This window comes from Paramormyrops kingsleyae, chromosome 5, assembly GCF_048594095.1.
Source record: "Paramormyrops kingsleyae isolate MSU_618 chromosome 5, PKINGS_0.4, whole genome shotgun sequence".
Classification (NCBI taxonomy): Eukaryota; Metazoa; Chordata; class Actinopteri; order Osteoglossiformes; family Mormyridae; genus Paramormyrops; species Paramormyrops kingsleyae.
Window position 1 is genome coordinate 24,185,919 of NC_132801.1, and position 19,337 is coordinate 24,205,255.

Consider the following 19,337-nt stretch of genomic DNA (forward strand, 5'->3'; position numbering starts at 1 on the left):
AGATTATGTTTGTATTTTGTTTAAACTGAAGGGCCCTGTTGAATGAATGTCCCAGGGCAGGGTAAATCATGTGGGATTCACATGGCCTGCCCCGTGAGGCAGTAGTGCTACCCACTAAGACACTTCACTGTCTTTGAATCATTTTTTTAAATATTTGTAAATGCCAAATGGCTGGTCATTTCACGTGGACTGCTACTCAGCTAACATACTGTACATTAACTGGATTCCACAATAAAAGAATCAACAAGCTGCAACAGTTACATCTGCAGCATTTTCAGAGAATAATCACAATTAAAAGATGGTTGGGTGCCATGGAGTTGCCAGTTGCCTGAAATATTACCCATCTTATTTTCCTACCTCTTCTGGTGGGGATTGCTGTAGATGCATGCTGAACAGGTCAGACCAGACCAGACTCCTTTTTCCATGGCCACAGACTCTAAGTCATACTGGGGGATCCTATAGACATTGCTGAGTCCTCTCCTAGACATCCCCTCTGAAGCCCTCTCTTGCCAAACAGGTCTGTAGGGAGTGGCTGGATGAAACATGAGCCAATAAAAAGCCTACCAAGAAAACTACCAAGAAAAACCATGGTAAACAGTCAGGAATAGGTTTACAAGGACCCAGCTGTAATGTGTACCACCACTCAACCCATATATATGTGTGGGGCGGCTGAGGTTTTGGGGCCTCTGTTAGCCACAAACAGTCACTACACTAGGGGGCTTTTTGAGTGGAGCCCGAGAAACAACACACCAGCCCCTGCAAGGACATACCTTTGGAGGCAGACCTTGGGGTGATGTTCATCAGTGAGCAGCCCAGTAACCCAGGCGGGCTCCTCCCAAAATGGCTACGTGGAGCCATCTTGTGGATGGACCACATGCAAGAAACGTGGGAGTCAGATGGGGTGTCCTTTGAGTGTAAGGATTAACATTACAGACTGAAATGTTACTGACATTCAAAATTAATATTAATGGCTAGGTGACATACAAGTGAATTAAAGTTATGGTATTTTCCCCAAATATTTATATGTAATTTTATTTATCTAGCAGACAGTTCTTATCCACAGCAGCATACATTTTTTAAAAGAGAGCGGTGATAGGGAAAATTAGGGATCAAGGGCTTTTCTAAGGGCCCTAACAACAAAATTACTTTTTTGAATCAGGGATTTGAACCATCCAGCTTCTGATCATAGTGACAGCATCCTAACTCGCTGAACCACCCGCTCGAAGATGTCTGTCCGAGTGAAAAAAAGAGTTTAATTTCTTATAGAAACACATAAAAAAGTACAGTTTTTAGATGCAATTGACCCCGCATAACGCACGGCGAACAGTGGTACTTTTGAACTACACTTCCCACAATCCTTCCCACAGACTTCCACTCATCGCGCGAAGTGCTAGAAACGGGGGGGTGAAAAAACCATCCCGTGTTGTGTTTAGTTTTTTTGTTTTGTTTTTCTTTTCTTTATTTTCGTAAATGTTCCGTAACTAACGACAATCGTATTTATTATAGCTTAATACACTTGGGCATAAGGAAACGTTCTTTAAAACCGTTACTGGCGAAGGCAACATAGAAAATTGTCTCTGTAACTAGAGCAGCTACTCAGACTTGTTACCCTGGAAAACATCGACGTAGGTGGACCAGGCAGGAGTTAGTGTTAAACTGATATAACGTTAGGCTTGCATATACACGATGTATTTGTGTTGAGAAAAAATACTGAAAGCGCGACCTTTCGTGAGAGCTGTCGTTGTCGCTTTGGTGTAGGCTTTAATCTGTTGTAAAGATGGGATCCATTCTCAGTCGAAGAATTGCTGGCGTTGAGGACATCGATATCCAAGCAAATTCAGCCTACAGATACCCTCCAAAATCTGGTAAGTAGCTGTAAACTGATTTCATCTCATTCGATTTTGTTATTTCAACCCCTGAAATGAACAGAGGCACAATCGAAACAGATATTCATTGGTGTTTCGGACTGCCCAACTTTTTGTATCAGTCCTTGTGGAAATGGCCTCCCAGTAATTGTACTGGCCTATTGAGCAGACTAGTTGATGTACACGGAGACCATGTTCCCTCTTGGAATAAAATTAGTTATATTTAAGACAACGAAAGCTTTTTGTTAGCCAACCTATGGAACTGAATGAATTATTTATAGCTTATCTGTAATTGAAGGGACTTGTGTTAATTTGCTTTCTAGTTAGTTTTGAAGAAACTGCTCTACATTAGAATCAAGTTTACTCCCGATACCACTGGTTTAATATTATGTGATTAAATGCATTTTTAAAAGTTAGTAAATTTATTTGTAAACCAAAGATGAGTATCAGTCTTCACCTGATGTGTAATACTTACCAAAGTAATACTGAACAAGACAACTTGATCAGAAACGACAGTAAAAAATAAATGCAATATTGGAGTGCCCTGGCTCACTTGACTGAAAAATTTTCAGTGGTCCGTTCCTTAAGCAGTCACCATGAATCTCACTTCTAAACAAACTGCTCCCAAGTTAAAAATAAATTGTGGGATGTTAAAAACTAACCTTTCTCCTGGTTGTGTAACCTTTTAAACATTTTACATTAGCATGTTTCAGCTGTTGGTAAGGGGCTGTAAAACCCGAAAAGATAATCATTGCTTAGAGTGGTAGACCGATGATGACCCATGCAGAGTCTCATGTTTGCATTTTGTCCACAAAGAGGGATGTTTTAGAAGAGCCTGAGTTTGGCTTATGTCCTCATATAAAATTATTTACATTTCTCTAAAACAGTTTCAAGTTTGTCCAAAAAGCTTTTTTTTTTTTTTTTTTGGAGTTATTGTGAGTCAGTCTAGGAGTAATTTCCCGGTTTCCAAGGTGATGGGCTAACCCAATACAAGTTAAAAGTTTAGTGAACAGATTAGCATGAAAGCTTCGAGGACACCTTCAGTGCATGAAGTTAAGCATGAAGCCTCCCTGTGGGGTGAACCTGACCTTGGAATTCATTGACTTTGTCAAAGCGCTCTGGGGGGGTGGGGGGGGGTTATGTTTGTGGGCTCGTGATGTATGCAGCTACTCTGGGTTTTATTGAACAGTGATTCACCTTAAAATTCACTGTATCCATCTAGACTGAGCCAAATGACCATCTAAAGGAAATACTTAGGTGTTCAAGGATAATGATAGATAAAGGAGAGATTACTGCTGATCACTTTTTTGGCTTTTTGAAAATGTTTTTAAAAATGAACAAAAATCCAAAGCAAAGAATTTTATACAGTCGAATGCAGAACTTTCTTTATGTTTCTGCATTCTTTTTGGTGATACCTTCGGAGATGTTTGAACTTAGGAAGATAAAAGGATAACTACTAAATGTAATTATGATTATTTAATTACTCTTATTACTTAATGGGTCATAGCCTATGAATATCTAAATTGAGTGCAGTTAGAATTTGTAATTTCTATTGCAAACTTTGAATGTCAATCGAAAGGTGACCGGAAAAGTCAGTGTACTGCATGTTCAGTAGATGTGTATTTAAATCAGATGGTCCCATATGCTTTTGAATTCAGTTAAGTCGTAGTGTAACCCAAACCAAGGCCGTTGGCTTTCTGTAGGTGTCTTGTCATGCAGCATATTGGAAAATAAAATCATTATGCTTTGGAATGACTCTGGATTAATTTGCAGTTTACGTCCGGTGCTGAAACGGGCAAAGCTGAGACCTGAGATTACTCATGTTGTTACTTGTATGTAGTAGTTCTCCTTATGGTTCCAGTGCTAGAAAGCTTCTGTGGGTTGTGTTAGTCATTCTGCAGCCGGAACAAAAATGACAAGAATGCTGTACAGATCTCTTTTCTTATTCATTACTCAAGGTATCATGTCATTATGTCAAGGCACGCTCGATTTGCTGTTCTGATTCAGATGGCATCCTGCTTTAAAACAAGCTGATGCAGAAGACACCATCTGGCACTGAGCCACAGCAATGCAGTTTGGGTGCAGTGTACGTGTCCTCCAGTGTGACATGCAGCATCCCAGCTGATGTTTCACATGGAGTATTCTGGGAAATTCTTTTTGTGACAGTTTATCATCTTTTCTTTTCCTCAAGGAAACTATTTTGCTAGTCACTTTTTTATGGGTGGGGAGAAGTTCGACACCCCTCATCCTGAGGGATACCTGTTTGGGGAAAACATGGACCTGAACTTCCTTGGCAACAGACCTGTGCAGGTAATAGGGCTGGGAGTCCAACATTGTTATTCTAATGAGATTCATTTATGCCCCTTAATCTTATTTGAATCATGTAATTTGAATTTAAAGAATATTTACACATAGAATTACATATTCAAATTTTTGAAGATGTATATGAGCAACCATTAAGTCATCATATTTCCACATTTTTGTTTGCCCTTTTTGCTTAAGCAGAATACTGGATTTGGTTTTAGGGGCTGACTGCCATATTAATTGTGCTAGCCAAAATGGTTGAAACTAGCCAGCACATAAACTAGTGAAATAATGTGTGAATCAGAAAACCAAAAACCTGAAAAGTGCAGTCTGGAAATTTTTTATTTTACCTGCAGTTTGTATCGTGCAGACCCTGAAGCAACTAAAAAATACACATGTTGTTATATGTTATTGTCCCGTCATTTTCCTCTCTTAAGACAATAGTAGACAAGCATTGCCAGTTTCACCTTTCACAGTTGGTTGCACACAATTGGCTTAGGCTTTTGTGCAGTGAGGGGTTGGATCCATAGTATGATTGTAATTAATTCTAGAATTTATTTGAATGATAAATCTGTTATATTATACAAATTCAAAGTTTCCCAGCCCTAGCAGCCCCAACTGGCAAAGGGACATAGAGTCTGAAAGGAAAACAGTCTTGTTTTCTGAAGTTTACAGAAGAGCACAGGGCTTTAATTGCACTATTCCCTATTGCTTTTAGTCGCATCCTTTACTCATTGTTGTGAAGCCTGGCCAATCTGGCAATAGACTGGCAGTCATTGTGGTGTTTATATGTCCATAGTATATGGAACATTTTAGGTAAAACCACCATAGTGCTGACGCTATATTGGGTTTCACTCGCATAGCGCCGACTACATCTACAACAGTTAATCATTATAAAGGCTCTTAACGAATTAGATCATGTTTCTTATTGTGCAGTTGTCTGGGGAACTCTCAGACTGACCTCTTATTTGTGATTTCACAGGAAGGTACACCCACTGATAAGAATGCAGCAGTTCACAGGGCTGATCTTGCAAAGGATATTTAAAAATAAATATTAACTCATTCACCAGCCGACGCTTCTGTTTCCTTTGTTTTTAATGTTGTCTAAATGATGTGGAAAGGGATATTTAATGGAGCTTAAGGTGTAGGAACACATTAACCGGTATCTCTTCTTGGTGCCCAGTTTCCTTATGTGACCCCAGCTCCACACGAAGCTGTGAAGACATTGAGAAGCCTGGTGAACATCAGGAAGGACTCTCTACGACTCGTCAGGTGATACCATGGATCCACCAGGCCACAGCTAGAAGCCTTGCATCATAGTGTCCAATATATGTCTTGCCGTCCTCTGACATGGACCTGCTTGCACCATTAGCAGTCAGAGCTTTAGCGTAATATTTGTAGGGTAACTATAGCAGTTAAATCCTGTAATATTTGTATGTGCAGAATTGTGTGTTTTCTGCATTAGAAGTGTTCTCTTTGGTAGAACGAGGAGGGCTTATGAAGGTTGTTGTTGCCTTTTGGCAGGTATAAGGATGATTCGGACAGTCCTACGGAGGACGGGGGGAGGCCCCGAGTGGTATATAGCGTGGAGTTTACCTTTGATGCGGATGCTCGGGTGGCCATCACCCTGTACTGCCAGGCCTTTGAGGAATTCACCAACGGCATGGCCATGTAAGATAGCAGACCGGACCATTAAAACCAGCAGAGTCATGTTGAACTTTCAATTAAGGCTGCTTTTAGCCTTTAGCATTTTATGTAGTAACTGTGCATATCTGTAGGCTTTGTCAGTGGGTGGTTTTTTTCCCCTCAGCATTTTTGGTGTGTCAAACGCAGGTATTTGCTTGAGTTCTCCTACTCTGGTAACTGGTATCCGCACCATCACCATGCATTATTGATGAGCTCACGTCACCGTTGAGTGGAGCAACATTTTCGTTGTCTACTGCTAAGGCCTGAGAATGGAAACTGCCTTATTTCCTTTGAAGTTATTCTCCCAAGAATCCCATGATGGTGTCAGAAACAGTACACTACAAACGAGGAGTGAGCCAGCAGTTCTCCCTCCCGTCCTTCAAAATCGATTTCACCGAGTGGAAAGAGGAAGAGGTGAGTGTCCCTCAAAGGCTTCTTAGGCCTAGCAGGGGGGCAGCGCTTCCCCTCCCCTTCCCTGCCAAACTAAACTGGGGAGTTTATACCCTCAGGCCATCAGGCTTCTCAACATGGACTTCATCTTCATTCTTGCTGCAGCCGCAGGAGAAAAAGCCAGATTTTAATTTCACTGCAAAGTACCAGCATAGCTGTGCATTTGTCAAATAAAAAATTCAACCACGAATAAGCCTAATGACCTCTGCTGCTGAAAAGCTTCAGCCGCCGAACCAAAGAATGACCCGGAATTGCTTTTTTCCCTCAATGGTCTAGTGTTGCGTATCATCTGTAGACGTGACGGAGCCCCATTTTACCCCCGACATCGTTATCTTCTGTGTAATTGCGATATCATCTCCCGCCACACTTATTATTGGGTTACTGGGTGCAGCGGAAAGCAGCTGTGCTGTTTTTTTATGGTGGCTGGTGATGGAAAAAGGAAAATTTTGATTTGTGCAACACGACTGGAGAATACAGAAAACTGACAGCCTTTAAAGTCCCATTGTAAACACAAGTGCCCCTGCGTGGCTTTATAGACCTGAATTTGTGTTTTTAGGCCAGAGAGATTTCCCATCTATCCAGAACATTTTTTCTGGTCATAGTCCTGCTTGTGTGCGAGTTTCTCAGAGTGTTATCGGAAATATGTCTCCCCCACTCCCCTTTCTAGCTCAGCTTTGATTTGGACAGAGGAGTCTTTCCAATGGTGATTCAGGCCGTGGTGGATGAAGGCGACGGTAAGTGCTTTCCAGAGCACTACGCACATGCAACTGGAGGCAGAACGCATCTGTGTCCACTGCACTCTCTGCTAGTTAAAGGCACAACTCTCTGCCATGTCATCAACAAGTGACCTCATTCACCACACCACTCATCTTTTATTATTAATGTTCTTCTCCTTTTATAGAAGTTTCTGGACATGCACATGTGCTGCTGGCTGCCTTTGAAAGAGTAAGTATCATTTTCAAAGTTCTCATTGGGTTTAGGGCTAATTTTTCTGCATGGCATTTTACATTAAACCCTATTGCGTTGCAGTGACTCCAAATTACTTTCGCAGAAAACCGCAGTGGAGTGAAAGTGGTTCTTGGTGCATCATCTGCATTAGCTTTATTTTTTAAGAGCACTATATTTTTGGTTGACTTTGTTGTTTGGACTAAAAAAAAAAAAAGTTAGGAATTAAAAAAAGAAAAATGATGTGTTTGTACTCCCAGACAAAAAGCAGCATGCTGTTTTGTTTGATTTTACCCAGGGCTGGCTTTGCTGGGCTCACCACCAGGAAAAGTCATTAGCACTTATGAAAGAGTTTAGCTCAAAAAGACATATAATAACAATTATCTTTTTAACAAAGATGCTGGGCTTGACATTACGTAGCACAGATGCTATGGGGCAGCATGCAGCCAATGGAAAAGGTAGTTAATTCCAGGAACAAGTATAACTTATTTGGAAAGTAAAACAATTCTTCTCTTGTCAGCATGTAGACGGCAGTTTCTCTGTGAAGCCACTGAAGCAAAAGCAGATCGTGAGTAAATACTCCCTTGTGTGTGGACTGCATGTTTTGTACAGACCCAGGGTTTTGTTTTGAAGTCTTTATTACATAACGGATTTGTTGGATATTCCAAAAATAGTATCAATAATGAAATAACTAGGTTTTCCATTGACTGTTTAATTCTAAATCCAATTCTATGCATCCAACCAGAGTTAAACATCAACCCAAGTTTGCTTGGGATTCTGCCCTACAGATAGGAACAGAGAGGTAACTGTGTGGAAAGACTGAACTGTGGAAGGATCCTGTTCCAAAGAGATATTAGATTTCACAGTGTCTAAAAAGAGAGAATATGTAAATATCGGTCACATGGAGGAGACCGTCACTGTTCAAGGAAAATTTCTTTTCTGAAGAGAAAATGACATTTTTAGCAAGCTCCTAATGGCCTTTTCATGTCGTCTCAAAGCTGGGTAGCTATGAGCTGCTTTCTTTAGCCCACACTGATGTCTAATAATGTGCATTTTATTCAGACAAGAACAGATAAACCTTTTTGTGTCAACAGTCTGTGCTCAAAGCAGCGGTGTAGATTTGGATTTGGACCACAGTGACATATCTACCAGTATTATGGGGATGCCATGTGTGGGAAAACCCAGTTTGAACAAGTAATGAGCTTGTTTGCAGGTTCCCTGTGATAGACAGCATACAGCTAGCTTCTGCTTCTTTGCGATGTCTCTGCCCAGGTGGATCGAGTCAGCTACCTGTTACAGGAGATCTATGGGATTGAGAACAAGAACAACCAAGAGACCAAGGTACAGCTGTTTGGCCGTTTGCCATCCTCTGGTTGGTCAACCAGAATTTAAAAGCGGAAAACAGTTTTTCAGGTACAGTGTCCAGCATAACTGAGTGCACCCCAAAGGATTTCTCAGGAAAGCAACTGTCTCTTTAGAATTAATACTTTCTATGGGATCCTATACCATAAAATCAGTTTTTTTTGGTTGCAAAAATGAGTACGAGCCCAATGAAGTTCTAAGGAATAAAACTTGATGAAATGTTATCAGGAATTCAACAACAGATAATTCTACTCAGTCATCACACAGGTGGCCACCAAATAACTGACAATTAAGGGTGATATTTAACAAATAAAATCCCCTCCCACACAATGCTGAGAGTAATGGAAGAGAAATGTCACAAGATTTCAGAAAGCAAGTCATTTCTTTACACAAAAAAAGGTTAAGGCTACAAGAAATCATATATCCAAGGCCACTGCTGCATTTCTGAGGAAGAACAGGGTGAAAGTGATTCAGTGGCCAAGCATATCAGCTGACCTCAAGCCAAAGGGCACCTACGGGGAGTTCTGGAAGGACAGGCTGAGCACCATTCTCCATCCAGGCTCTGAACGAGCTCATCGTTCTCCAATAATGGAGAGAGATAGATGTGGCAGTATGTCCACAACTTGTTCATTCCATGTCTACAAGAGTGTTGTTCTTAAAAATCATGGAGGCCATACAAAATATTAAATTTGGCGGAATTAATTATAGGGTGTATTCATTTTTACAACAACTTGAATACATTTTTTTTTCTTTTAATAATGTTGGTGATGAAGCTTTTATGTTAATGAAATGAAAGTTTATTAAAACTCGGATAATTGTTCTGGTGCACACTGAGAAATGTATACAAATCTAAAGTTTTCAAAGTGGGTGTACTGAGTTATGCAGTGCACTGTATATAACGGCCAGTCTATAGCAGCGTTTCCCAACCGTGCCCTCGGGGACCCACCGACAGTCCACATTTTTGCTTCCTCACAGCACCCGGTACTGTCTGCAGATCCCCAAGGACTGGATTAGGAATCACTGAATTATTGGCCTGTGTGGATACGTGCTTGTTCACCCTGCATTTGTTTGTGATGTTGAAGTGTAGCTGATTCACTCCGTTGGTTCCTCGAAGCTTGTCGGGAGCCGTCTGGCAGTCACTGAATCTCACGCGTCCCATTTTGTTTGCAGCCCACAGATGATGAGAACAGCGACAATAGCAACGAGTGCGTTGTCTGCCTGTCGGACCTGCGCGACACACTCATCCTGCCCTGCAGGCACCTGTGTCTGTGCAACTCGTGTGCAGACACACTGCGCTACCAGGCCAACAACTGCCCCATATGCAGACTGCGTGAGTTTGTCGAAACACAAACACAGAGATGTGAAAGTGTTGAAATGTAAGGTGTATCTATGTGTACCTCCCAGAATTAAACTGGAGTTAATTCTGCGTTGGTAGGATTACTGTTTAATTTTTTATACTTTGTATTCAGATAAAGTAGCTTAGCACAGTATCGATAGTCATTTGTTAAATAGTTGTCCCTAGAGAGACATTTTGGTGTCAAGCCAAAATGGTTTTGTATGCGATTTTCAGTTCTTATCCACAGTAAGCACATCTGTGTCTGTTCTCGTGTAACTGAACAGTTGGAAAAATGGAGACACCTGGTGGACAGTGTGTTTATTCAGATCCACAAAAGTTACACACGATCATTTGTAGAACCTGCCTGAGCAAAATCTAGTTCTGTGTTCTGCTAGATGTCATAACCGTGTTACAGTTTACATTAAACAAAAAAAAAAAATTCCCAAGCAAGTGATTATCTGACTGTTAGTCTTTTGTACTTTAGTAATGAAAGAGAACCATATGGCGATGGTTTTTAATGAATCACTTCATTTATATAGCACTTTTCAAGATACCCAAAGCACTTCACAGAAGCATTACCCCCACTGTGTAGCCCCCACCTGGATGATGCAACAGCAACCATTCTGCACCAGTACACTCACCCCACAGTAGCTAAGGTGGTGAAGGGGCTGGAGAGAATTTACCAGTTAGATATAGGGGATGATTAGGAGTCCAGATTGCATAGGGCATTAGTGGGCAGTTTTAGCATGGACATTGGGGTACCACCTCTACTCTTTCGAAAGATGCCCAGGGATCTTTTATGACCTCAGAGAGTCAGGACCTCAGTTTTACGTCTCATCTATAGGACAGCACCATTTTCACAGCACAGTGTCACCGTCATTGTAAGTTACATAGGTGCATATGTCCTCACCCTAATCTGTTGTTGTTTTTGTTGTTTGTTTAACTTGGCCTGTGCTCCTATGTGAAGTGTCTGCTGCTGAAGGAACGATACTGCAGGTTGCAAGAGTGTGACCGGGCACTGCTTTTATTCTGAGTTGACTTTTTTACACGTGCCATGTGGCACTCTAATGTGACGTGTCCAAACCCATCCTTGCAGCCTTCCGGGCCCTGCTCCAGATCCGTGCTGTTAGGAAGAAGCCCGGGGCGCTGTCTCCTGTGTCCTTCAGCCCAGTCTTGGCGCAGACCATGGAGCACGATGAGCATTCGGTACAGCACTTCAGGGTTGTCTTTCACAGATTACAGCTTGTCCCGTGAGTCGGGATGGATGGCTGCTTTTGGGAAGGTTTACACTGATAGGAACTCCCACTCCCTACCTTTGCCCCAGTTAACTTGGGATTAGCTGGCTGGGGAGAGAGAGAGCAGAACCTTTTGGAAATGGAAGACTGCGCGTTTGATCGCTCCATGCCAGACAGCAGAAGTCTGTTACTGTATTGACGTCCCTTGGAATTTCTCGAATACTGCCGACACGGCTTGAAATTGAATGTGGGAAATCAGACAGAAAAGTACTTTTCCACATTAGAGTGCAGGTCTCTGTACTGTGCTGCTGAAACATTGGAAAATGGTAACTGGAGGGGCCAGACTCTCCCCCCCTGCCCCACCCCCAGCCTGCTTATTGCACATTTTACCATCAAGAAACGTGGGCTCCTTAAATAGCTCTGGCTTCCTTCCCAGGCCCCAGCAGCCATCCATGGAGCAACAATGCTCTGAAATGTTGTGTCTGACGGAGAATGAAAGGCAGTCAGGCAGATATTGCACAACCTCCGCATTGACCTCATTGAAACTGGGAATTTGAGTGTGTCTGTGTGTGTGGTGTTTGTGTCTGTGTGTGTGGTGTTTGTGTCTGTGTGCATGCATGTGTGCATATGCGCTGAATGTAACCTGGCACTCCATCAATCTTGCTGCAGAATTCGGACAACGTCCCACCTGGTTTTGAGCCTATCTCCCTCCTGGAGGCGCTCAACGGCCTGCGCTCCATTTCCCCCAGTATCCCCTTGGTCCCCCTCTATGATGACATCCATTTCTCTGGCGGTCTCGGGGATCCCTTACCGCTGTCGGGCCGGCAGCTTGGATCGGTGGAGCGCTCCGGAGACGCGGGACGGGGTCAGAAGGGCAAGGTCAGCAAGTCACCTGACAGGTGAGAGCATGGCCCCGCAATTAAACATTAACCTTGGCTGTGTTCTGCTCCAGTTCCCCTAACCACAAAATACATAGAATGATTACAGCCCCTTTTTCTTCATTTATGTGTATATTTTAATAAAAACGCTCATAGAAGCGAGAGTAGCAAGTCTGTACTCTGACGTTATCTACCGGGAGCACAAATGATAAAACATTTTTGGAGGCAGATGGAGAATTTTGAGTTTGGACCCACCCCTCCGGTGTCCCACTGCATGTGCGACTTCAGCTGTGCATCTTCAGTGTCCAGTGTTACGCGAGACCCATACGCCAGTTTGTACTTGGCACTGAAATGTGATTAGACACACTGCTGACACACACAAAAAAGCTTTTGGTTGGAAGCAGAGCTTCAGCGTTTTACAGTTATTAAGCCATAAATTATGCTTGTTTTTCCGCCGGTCAGGAATGGCAGTCTCTCTCGTGCGTAAAATAAAGACTGTAGCCAAAACCTCAGTCAAAAATGCTCAGGGATTAGAGCACCAGAGTCAAAACTAGACTTAATATACATTAAAGTGGAGAATTCTCAATGCACACTTGCAATGGTTAGCCAGAGGGTCTGAACACAGTGTCACTATAATTTGTGGTGTACACAGTGTTTCTGACAAATTAAAAAAAAAAAAGAAAAATCAGTCCTTTGTTATGACTTGATATAACTAGTGGTATAACTATGGATTAAGTGTCCCAGATACACACAAGCATATGATTCCCCTGTATGTTTAAAACATTAGGCAATCCGTGTGAGAAATAATACATATTTGTTTACTATATTTAATATATCCTGGTCACATTACTTAGTTTGTAAAAATACAATAAAACAAATGAGTGCATCCTTAAATTATCATTTATTATACTGTTGAAAATACGAAAAAAACAAACAATAGTAATTGATAAATTCAGTTTTACTCATAATTTTAAAATAAGTTTGAACTAATCAGCTTCATTTGTTTTTTATAAAACACTTATTCTAAATGTGAAGTTTGCAATATGTTTGAAAAAAAGTGTGACGGGGCATGTTTTCCACTGCTTTACGTAACTTTTCCTTTCGATAACATTAAATCGTTTGGCAACTTTGAGGACATTAATTGTAATAAAGTGTAATTCCACCCCCCCCACCCCCCCCCGTTCCTGCTTGATATAGGACTTTTTACCACTGCTGGGGTCTCCTTTGCCATATTTTGCGCTTCTTGGTGCGCCACACATTCTCAGTGGGAGACCAGTCTGGACTGCTGGCCATCCAGCGTAAATGTTGTAATTCATGCAGAATATAGCTTGGCAGCGTCTAGCTGAAATAACCAAGGGTGTCCCTGGAAAAGATGTCATCTAAATGCCAGCCTATGTTGCCTATGTACCCTTCAGGGTTTGTAGTGTCTTCATAGTGCTCCCCATACCACCGGGGGTCAAACACACCCGCATATCATGACCGACCCTGGCGTATGAATTTAGCATTGATAACAATAAGAATGATCCTTTTCCTCTTTGGCTTGCGAAACACGACACATGTTTTCCTTAAAAATAAGTTGAAAGGAGGACTCGTCAGCCCACACCGCGCGTCCCCACTATGTCAGTGCATCAGAATTAAAATCTTTATCATTGTACAACTTAATTGGATGCAGTCCCTTTGAGTGCAATAAAAATTTGAATTAAAAAGCTAAATTAAATACAGACGCTCATCTACTTACGAACTGTCAGGCACACAAACGAAGAGGACTTTAAGTCCAAAATGTGTTCATTGGGCTCCCGTTTCCTGTCTGCAACATCTTTTTTTTTTTCTGCGCGCCAGTTCCGCCGAGTACGACATCTGGCCGCTACTCCCGCCGTGCAGCAGTGTAGCGTGGGGACTCCCAGCATCCTAGTTTTTTGTACTTGCGTATACCCTTAAAATGATGTTGAATAATGACTTGCGAACATTTCAAATTATGAACGGCTGTTCGGAACGTATCTCGTTCGTAAGTAGAGGAGCGTTTGTACACTTAAAAAAAATAGAGTATGGTGGAGATGAGAGTTTGGATAATCATTAATTTCAGTTCATTGTCCATAACAGCGATGGCCCTGGGATATGTACTGTTTTTCGGTCTGTCTGTACGAGCTTTAATTGCCTGCCTGAGGGCAACAATTTAAACAAGTGGGATGCTGGATGTGATGCTGGATGTGATGTGTCCTTTAGGATGCTGCTGGCTTTTCTGTAGCAGCTGGACCTGTGCAGCTCCTCTAAGGACAGGAGATGGTTTTCTGGGCTGAGTTAATGACCCTCTGCATGTTGGCGTTTCTGGATGTAGCCATTGTATGGCTTCCACTTTGCAAAGTAGACTCTTAACGTGCCTAATATTTCTGCACATGGTCTATAAATGCAAGTATGTTACTTAGTTCTTCTCTTCAGGCCAATATTGTCATTTCACATGACAGAAGTTCTGAGTACTTTCTGATTGGAGTAAAACTATGGACACTTTCCAGTGAAGAATTATTAAGCAAATGCATTAAAATGGGTCAGAAAAGTACCTTACGGAGATTTGGGGGGGGGGGAAATGGTAAAATGCCTGTCAGAGGAATGCAAGACACAAAATGAGAAGTGAGTAGAGAGAAGATGACACAAATTAAGTGCCAAAGATATGTGTCAAATTAAAGGGGGGTTTTCTTTAAAACCTCAATATGAATCGAATTTCTGGAAGTACCAGGTGCTATGCATCGCTGCTAAGGTCACAAAGTCTGAAACACAACCTTCACTTAAGTGCACTGAATAGAATGACCAATAGTTTATTCTTAATACAGACTGAACAACTAAATTTATTATTATTTCTGTAGATGTTGGAGAGAGAAAAATCCGCTTAGTTTCTGATTGCCTAACAATTTTATACACTGATAATCAAGTGTTTTTCTTTTATTTCTGTTTATGATAGACTAATGTGATATTGACTCTCTAAATTTACTTGCCGCAAAAGAGAACTTGTAAATTCACTTTTATAAGTCTGCCTAGGTTTTGCTGAAAATTATCTCAAGGAGCAATACTAGGCTAATGATTCCGCACACAGTGTAGATGCTGTGCCAAATTGTGTTTACCAGCATTGCTTTGCAGAATATTCCCAAGCACGTTTGTTTAGTCATCACAAAAGAATGTCAGTTTTCAGCGCAGTGCCGTCTGAGGGCATGAAGATCACAGGCATTCCATATTGATTTGCAGCCTTGCCTTTTATGCACAGTGGTTTCTTTGGATTCTCTGAATCTTTTAGTGATGTTATGGACCATAGATGGTGGAATCCCTGAATTCCTTGTAATCATACATTGAGAAACGTTGTTTCTAAACTGCTGACCTCAGCTCATCCTTTCTTGTACCCAGCTGAGCCTTTTGTGGATTCTGCTTTTTACACCAGTCAGAATAGTCTTGCCTGTTACCTATTCATAGGTCATAGTCCCACTGATAGGAAAAAGCCCCCGTCTCAACTTTTTGAGCATGTATTTACAAAAATAACTCTTAAAAGTTCAGTTCAAACTTATGTCTTTGTGGTGTTTTCAGTTACATTTAGGTAAAATAGAATTTACCAGCCATCGTTTTTAGTTTTTATTTGCGTTTTTCACACGGCCCCAACTTCTTTGGAAATGGGGTTGTAGATTTGATATGGAATGACTCCATTTGATGTGGAATGACTGTAAAGCATTTGGTGAAATGTCTGACACATGGGTCTGTTCCCAGTAGCACCCTGAGGTCCCCGTCGTCGCCCATCCAGGAGGAGGATGAGGAGAAGCTGTCCGAGGTATCTGACAGCCAGCCTCACGCCCTGCTGTCCAGCAGTCCCGCTTCCACCGAGGTAAGATCCCCCACCCTCCCCTGCCTCCCGGCCTGCTGCTCCCTATAGCATTCTGCTAAGAGTGAAGCCGTTTCTCCTCTTGTCTCCTGCAGGCCATTGCTGCCGAGGAAGGCCCGGGGTCCGTCACTCCTGATGAAGGTCAGTGATGGGGTGCAGGGTGACAGGGTATACTCTAAGCGTAGGTGGGGTCACAGGGAGTGTGGCAAAGCCCGCTCATGTTTCAGAGCTAAGAGCCATACTTATTAGGCTGTTATGTGTGGGGATATTTTAGTCATTAAAAACGAGAGCTTGCGACCAACAATTCAGAATTTCCAGAAGGGATTTTACGTACTTACAGACAAAAAAACAAGGAAATAGGAGGAACTAGCAGTGTGCATGTTCAGGTTACTTATTAACTCTGTTTTTCTGGTTAACTTTTGCAAGTCATTACAAGAATGAGAACATTTCATTTTTCATTTGTTGAAGCTGTTCTCAGCCACCTTTTGACATTAAGCACATTTTGCAAACATACTTTTTAAGTTGTACATCTTGCTAAAATGCCTTACCCCCCTCTCTGCTTCCACTGTGCAGAAGATCGACTTCACTCTATGGGTGAGATCTTTCATGACAGCAGCAGTGAGCACAGCCGTCTAACAAAGACTGAGAGTGACCCACCTGTGGAGCTGTCGCTACCAGGTGACCCAGTCTCTCCCCATCAAAGCCTGTTCCACTCTTGCTGTCAGTGCATACTCCCTTCTCTGGATCTTTCCTGCTGTCATGGAGAACTAATCCCTTCCCATCCGTGTCCAATTTGTCTACCTTTGCTGCTGCACGAAGAATTTCTGCTTTTTGTCATGGTCTTTATCTTGGTATTGTTCTGCAGTTTGCATGCACAAAAGGAATCAGATTGTTGAATGAATGCTTCAGTGTAGATGGTCTTTCCGGTTGTATAAATTGCTTACTATTCTTGCATTGTCCCTGCACCTCACCTGTACTCTCTGCTTTTCTCCTTGGTTTTTTAACCCTTCTGCCCTTCCCTTCCCTGCCTGCCTGCCTGCCTGCTTGCTTGCTTTCTTGATGGGACAGCCCCAGCTCCTGACTCCTGCCGTGTTGCTATTGAGAAATAACACGGGTAGGTTCCGGCTGTCCTCTCTCCTCCACCACTGGCGTTCTCACCAACTTGCAACTTTTTTTTTCCATAATACTATCATTGATTGTGTTTTGTTGTACTTGTAGCAAATATATCTGTCCTATAATAAGACAAATGTCTTGCGTGCATTATATACAGTACTGTGCGTATGTCTTAGACAATCAAAGAAAATGTTTAAAGCTATTTATCTGGGTCATAAGCATGTATTTGCTCAGGGGAAAAAAAACAATTGAACATGAGAAAATAAGCAAGTTAACAGTAACCTAATAAAAACTAACAAGAATTGTTTATGTTCTCCAAAGAAAAGTTCCTGATGTCTTATTGAATGGCCAGAAGAACGCCAGTTCCCAAACCCCTCCTCAGGGGCACTCCAGCCATTCCATGTGTTTGTTAAATTTCACCACCAGCTCGCTTAATTTAACTAATTAAATTAATTAACTCAATGGCATATTAATTAACCAAACATGGGACGCTAGCGGTCCAGTCAAAAAAATACATTGGTGTATGGGCTAACCTTAGGAGAGGTTTGGAATTGGTTAAGCTGACACATTTTGACAGACGCATCATAGTTTTACACCAACGTGAGATCATTTAAACATCATCTTCTTTGATGGCCTTAGACCTTCCGTGTGCTTATGTATATTCTGAATAGTACTGATAGGATTGTACACAAATGGGATGTTGTGGGTACGTTTCTGCTCCTTTAATTCCCCTTGACCTCTCCTCGCTCTGCCTTGCATCCACAGGCTCGTCAGAGTCTACGGAAAGTCTGAAGAGCCAGAGCACCAACAGCTCTAGCCAGCCTCTGCTGTGCCCCCCCAGCAGTCTGCACATTGAGGATGAGCAGCTCATCCCCTAGCAGTGGGCGTGTCCTCTAGACCCCTCTCACCCTGCCCCAAGACCTGCCTGGTCTAGCTGTCGTCTACCTTCTCTGTCCTTATTGTTGTCCTTTTGTCCGATGGAGCACGTCTGGTTGCATTCAGCCTTGGGATGACTAGTGCCAATCAGCACTTGTACAAATGTCGTTGTCACCTACCATGTCTTCAGTGTCCTAGTCTTTATGTGGAAAACTGTCCAAACTCCAGGAATCACCTCTCTCACCTATGAAGAGCAGCTACGCTACCTTTTAGTGCAAAACCAATGCATTGGAAACAGGCACTTTTCCCCAAAGTCAGCCCCAGCCAGAGAGGCCCCGTTGCCAGCACTCGGCCAATCTGTGCCAGTGGCAGACTGGATCGTTCTACCAGACAGCAGAGATCACAACTGAAAATGGCACAGGACTATCTATACCTGGCAGCACAAACACACATCTGATTTGCCATTTTGATAAATCTGATTTCGCTCTTCATCAAACTGATTTTAATGGCTGACAATTATCGCGCTGATGTTCCCTCCCAAGGTTACGTGGTTGACCCATGACCTTATTTGAGGGAAATTAAATATTTGTTGTCACACCTAAATTGCACTAATGTCCAGGGTGGAAAATGAAAAACATAACCCCCAACACTCGGACAGGGAAAGGTGGAAGATTCACATGTAGTGAATTAAATGATTATTGCATTTAGTATCTTCCCCCCCCAGCTGTCACCCTAAATCATCATTATTCACAGTGACTAAATCAGAAACTGTGTATTCAAGTGGTTTTCACTGCTGGTGAAGTACCACCTGCATGCTGGCTGTCAGAACAGAAACTACAATCGTAACGATTTGCGCTAAGATCTGTGTCTGTGCTCATTATGCTCATGTTTCCCCACGTTTCCCTGCTCTGTCTGGCTAACATTGCATCCTTGCATGTGACTTGGCCAGTGAAAAGTCAGACTTACCAAAGGAGCTGTTTTCTCTGTGTTCAAAGCTCAAAATCTAAAAAATCATTTCAAGTACTTAGATCTAAGCATTGTTTCGCTAAATAATAGTATTTTTGAATCAAGCTTTTATTCTTTGTTTTATATTGCTGATTTTAGCCGAAGATTTATATATGCATACACTTGTATATTTTACTTGCTAACTAGAGTAGCAGATTTTAGCAAGTCTGCTATCCAGTATGCATGTTTTAGCTTGAGGGATAGCTATAATTTAAATACCCTGTTACCTTTTTCATACCTAGTGCATTTGTAAATTAAAAATAAAGGCTTCTTGCATACATATATTTTTTGATTCACTTGTGTAAACAGCATATTGTCATATAAGAACAATTTAACAGTGTTTTCATCTATACAGGAATTTCAGTATAATCTTCAGTAGTAACTTTGTAAAGAATAAAAGTATATAACTTTTTCCTCATAAAAATG

General features: G+C 42.0%; 1 protein-coding gene across 3 annotated transcripts; it reads left to right on the forward strand.

Annotated features, from left to right (window-relative positions):
* The first annotated feature begins 1,357 nt into the window (after positions 1-1,357).
* On the forward strand, positions 1,358-19,193 carry mgrn1a (mahogunin, ring finger 1a). 3 transcript variants are annotated; one of them, XM_023835771.2, is made up of 17 exons: positions 1,358-1,865; positions 4,057-4,175; positions 5,353-5,441; positions 5,694-5,840; positions 6,152-6,269; positions 6,973-7,039; positions 7,207-7,250; positions 7,771-7,818; positions 8,523-8,591; positions 9,783-9,942; positions 11,045-11,154; positions 11,853-12,082; positions 15,806-15,920; positions 16,013-16,058; positions 16,491-16,595; positions 16,986-17,031; positions 17,796-19,193. In XM_023835771.2, exons 1-16 carry the CDS (start codon positions 1,778-1,780, stop codon positions 17,024-17,026), a joined length of 1,596 nt encoding a protein of 531 aa, XP_023691539.1. In that variant the 5' UTR covers positions 1,358-1,777; the 3' UTR covers positions 17,027-17,031; positions 17,796-19,193. The 3 variants fall into 3 exon arrangements, with proteins under 3 accessions (XP_023691539.1, XP_023691535.1, XP_023691538.1); XM_023835767.2 differs by lacking the exon at positions 16,986-17,031; XM_023835770.2 differs by lacking the exon at positions 16,986-17,031 and having other exon boundaries at positions 1,359-1,865; positions 15,809-15,920.
* Positions 19,194-19,337: the final 144 nt, after the last annotated feature.

Coding starts and splice junctions, on each gene's coding strand:
- mgrn1a (XM_023835767.2), top strand. CDS start 1,778: ATGGGATCCATTCTCAGTCGAAGAATTGCTGGCGTTGAGGACATCGAT. Junction 8,592..9,782: donor AGAACAACCAAGAGACCAAG/GTACAGCTGTTT, acceptor TTTTGTTTGCAG/CCCACAGATGATGAGAACAG. Junction 16,059..16,490: donor GTCCGTCACTCCTGATGAAG/GTCAGTGATGGG, acceptor TCCACTGTGCAG/AAGATCGACTTCACTCTATG.